Source organism: Ornithodoros turicata, chromosome 2, assembly GCF_037126465.1.
Source record: "Ornithodoros turicata isolate Travis chromosome 2, ASM3712646v1, whole genome shotgun sequence".
In the NCBI taxonomy this organism is placed as follows: domain Eukaryota; kingdom Metazoa; phylum Arthropoda; class Arachnida; order Ixodida; family Argasidae; genus Ornithodoros; species Ornithodoros turicata.
Genome location: NC_088202.1, coordinates 78,481,009 through 78,485,012, shown reverse-complemented (window position 1 = coordinate 78,485,012; position 4,004 = coordinate 78,481,009). Strand labels below are relative to the sequence as shown.

At 49.9% G+C, this 4,004-nt stretch overlaps 2 protein-coding genes across 2 annotated transcripts; one reads left to right on the top strand and one right to left on the bottom strand.

The window, feature by feature from the left end:
* Window positions 1–1,005, top strand: LOC135384811 (zinc finger BED domain-containing protein 5-like). Its single transcript, XM_064613997.1, has one exon. The coding sequence runs from the start codon at window positions 1–3 to the stop codon at window positions 1,003–1,005; it is 1,005 nt and encodes a 334-aa protein (XP_064470067.1).
* Window positions 1,006–1,572: 567 nt separating this feature from the next.
* LOC135384810 (zinc finger BED domain-containing protein 5-like) lies at window positions 1,573–3,363 on the bottom strand. Its single transcript, XM_064613996.1, has 2 exons — window positions 2,839–3,363; window positions 1,573–1,881 (listed from the first exon to the last, which is right to left on the bottom strand). Exons 1-2 carry the CDS (start codon window positions 3,361–3,363, stop codon window positions 1,573–1,575), a joined length of 834 nt encoding a protein of 277 aa, XP_064470066.1.
* Window positions 3,364–4,004: the final 641 nt, after the last annotated feature.

Below are 4,004 nucleotides of genomic sequence, written 5' to 3'. Positions count from 1 at the left end.
ATGTCTGGGAAACACAAAGGACTTGTCGCAAGAGCCCAGGAGGTTGAGCCTTCGGTCAGATGGACCCACTGCAGCATACACAGTGAGGCGCTTGCGTGCAAGGGCATGCCCTCAGCGCTGAAGGATGTCCTCGCACAAGCTGTAAAAATTGTTAACTTTATAAAGGCTCGACCACTGAACTCGCGCCTGTTTGCGGGGATGTGCGATGAAATGGGCAGCGAACACAAGCACCTGCTCCTCCATACAAAGGTGCGCTGGCTTTCCAGAGGGAAAGTCCTTGCTCGCCTGTACGAACTCCGCGATGAAGCGCAAATATTTCTCTTGAACGCATCGTCGAACCTCAGCGAGCTGTTACTCAACCCGTCTTGGTTGGCAAGCCTTGCATACCTCAGTGACATATTCGAAAGCTTGAACGAACTGAACCTCTCCCTCCAGGGGAAGGCAGTGACGATATTCAAGGTGCACGACAAGGTCGAAGCAATGACCAAGAAGCTCGATGCGTGGGCCAGCCGTGCAGAGAAGAAGGTATTTGCTTCGTTCCCGCGACTATGTCATTTCCTTGAGTCTTCCGAAGAACAGATGCCAGAAAGCCTGCATTCAGCAATATTGGACCATTTGCGGTCTCGGAGGAAAAGACTGTTGGAATATTTTCCTCCCCTGCCTCCCACAACAAACTGGATAATGAATTCATTTCAGGAAAACCTCGAAAACGATCTGCCGCCATCGGAGGAAGATGTGCTTATTGAACTTTCATGTGACACATCGTTGAAGCTGAAGTTCGCGCAAGGCCATCTTGCCGATTTTTGGATCGGAGTGCGGTCCGAACATCCTGCCTTGTCAGAGAGAGCCCTGAAGCTGCTGCTCCCTTTTCTACAACATATCTGTGTGAAGTTGCCTTCTCCGCACTCGTGCACATCAAGTCCAAGTCGCGGAACAGAATTGAGGTCGAGCCGGACTTACGACTCCGCCTGTCTTCGATCGAACCTGACATCAGTGCCCTTGTAGCATCCAGCAAGCAGCACCATCCTTCGCACTGAACGCGGCGTTGGAAGTCAACTTCGCTTCTGTCTAGACAGTCACTTGACCATGTTTATGCTTGCACAAATGTGATTTCGTTCCTTGTTATACCCTGTCGCGCATATTAAACGCGGTCTGCAATGCAGTGTACACAGCGCGTATCCCGGTATGTGTGTGGGAGGGGGGGGGGGGTCCGTGAGTTGGTTCTCGTTGCTTCCGGGGGTCCGTCGCCGCCGAAAGTTTGGGAAACGCTGGTCACGCTGGTCTCGCTGGGAAAGCAGCGTTTCCCAAACTTTCGGCGTTGACGGACCCCCGGAAGCAACGAGAACCAATTCACGGACCCCCCCCCCCTCCCACACACATACACACAAATATACCGGGATACGCGCTGTGTACACTGCATTGCAGACCGCGTTTAATATGCGCGACAGGGTATAACAAGGAACGAAATCACATTTGTGCAAGCATAAACATGGTCAAGTGACTGTCTAGACAGAAGCGAAGTTGACTTCCAACGCCGCGTTCAGTGCGAAGGATGGTGCTGCTTGCTGGATGCTACAAGGGCACTGATGTCAGGTTCGATCGAAGACAGGCGGAGTCGTAAGTCCGGCTCGACCTCGATTCTGTTCCGCGACTTGGACTTGATGTGCACGAGTGCGGAGAAGGCAACTTCACACAGATATGTTGTAGAAAAGGGAGCAGCAGCTTCAGGGCTCTCTCTGACAAGGCAGGATGTTCGGACCGCACTCCGATCCAAAAATCGGCAAGATGGCCTTGCGCGAACTTCAGCTTCAACGATGTGTCACATGAAAGTTCAATAAGCACATCTTCCTCCGATGGCGGCAGATCGTTTTCGAGGTTTTCCTGAAATGAATTCATTATTCAGTTTGTTGTGGGAGGCAGGGGAGGAAAATATTCCAACAGTCTTTTCCTCCGAGACCGCAAATGGTCCAATATTGCTGAATGCAGGCTTTCTGGCATCTGTTCTTCGGAAGACTCAAGGAAATGACATAGTCGCGGGAACGAAGCAAATACAGTCGGACCTCGTTTTATGAACCCTCGATATACGAATTCCCTCAACTTACGAACGGCTCCACAGGGAACCAAACTTTTTCCGTGTATTTTGACCTCGTTTTACGAACCCTCGATATCCGAACTATGAACGAATGATTAGGGAACGGACCCAAAGTAGCCAAGCCATTCTGACCACGATATACGAACGGGCGTTATGAACGTTCCTCGGAAAGTTCCTATGAAAGTTCCTCAGTACATGCTGCAGAGGTCAAACATACAATGTTCCAACGCCACTATACGTTCCACAAACATGATTCACCATTTCCTGAAAGAATAATTCGGGCGTTTACAGCCGAACGGTTGTGAGTTTGGACCAGGTCTCCGAGATGGAAACATCTTGCCGTTCCAAGAGAAGGCGTTCAGTCCTGACAGCCGGTGACAAGCGTGATATTTGCCGTTGGAAACAGTCTCATCCGCGCGCGATACGGTACTTTGAGGACCGGATGGATGAGTCAAGTGTCAGACTTGTGTCATCTCTTCTAAACATGATAGACCCTGCAGAAAGTATGGTGCAAAGCACAGTTACGCAGTATTTTCGAAAATAAAACTTATTTAAATCAATTTCCCGTGGTTTTGTGAGGTATTTGTGCACATCATCATCATCCATTCATCTATGTTGTTGTTGTTGTTGTTGTGCACTGCACACCTCGTACCTCGATTTACGAATACTTCGATTTACGAATACTTCGATTTACGAACGATTTTCTGAGAAACGAAGGGTGTTCGTAAAGCGAGGTTTGACTGTACCTTCTTCTCTGCGCGGCTGGCCCACGCATCGAGCTTCTTGGTCATTGCTTCGACCTTGTCGTGCACCTTGAATATCGTCACTGCCTTCCCCTGGAGGGAGAGGTTCAGTTCGTTCAAGCTTTCGAACATGTCACTGAGGTATGCAAGGCTTGCCAACCAAGACGGGTTGAGTAACAGCTCGCTGAGGTTCGACGATGCGTTCAAGAGAAATATTTGCGCTTCATCGAGGAGTTCGTACAGGCGAGCAAGGACTTTCCCTCTGGAAAGCCAGCGCACCTTTGTATGGAGGAGCAGGTGCTTGTGTTCGCTGCCCATTTCATCGCACATCCCCGCAAACAGGCGCGAGTTCAGTGGTCGAGCCTTTATAAAGTTAACAATTTTTACAGCTTGTGCGAGGACATCCTTCAGCGCTGAGGGCATGCCCTTGCACGCTAGCGCCTCTCTGTGTATGCTGCAGTGGGTCCATCTGACCGAAGGCTCAACCTCCTGGGCTCTTGCGACAAGTCCTTTGTGTTTCCCAGACATTGCTGACGCACCATCGTTACTAATGCCGACACATTTTCCCCAGGCGATATTGCTGTCTTGCAGAAAGCGGTCCAGAGCTTCGAAACAATTCGCCGCTGTCGTGTTCGTAGGCAAGGCAAAACGATATGACGCACTCTATATCCCATGCTAGCCAGTGCATAACCAGCAACCTCGTCAGCTGCTGCGTGCTTTCGATACAGCTTCAGAAACGATTCCGGACTGGTTTCTTTTTCTTGTTTGTATGTGTATGACGCGGACAAACGTGCATTGCAGGACTTTTCTATTAGAAATTAGAAGCTAGCCGTTGAAGCATGCTTGTAGCAATTTTGGAAGTTCTGGGTGTTTGGAAATCGGGCTGCATGTACGAGCGCGTGTTTGTGGGGACGAAAATCCTCACTGAAGCGAGAGACGGTCGCGGACCCACACGGACACTATCGCGGACTCCCAGGGGTCCGCGGACCACACTTTGGGAAACACTGGTCTAAAGTACGTCTAAGCCTGGCTGAAATAAGGTACATGAAATGTATAAGCCTAGACCTGACGCCTGAATGGAGGGATAAAATTTATCTAACTGTAGACTTCATGTATAATACATGGTTAAGTGTCTGACCCAGTTGCAGACATCAGGTGAAAAGAATGTC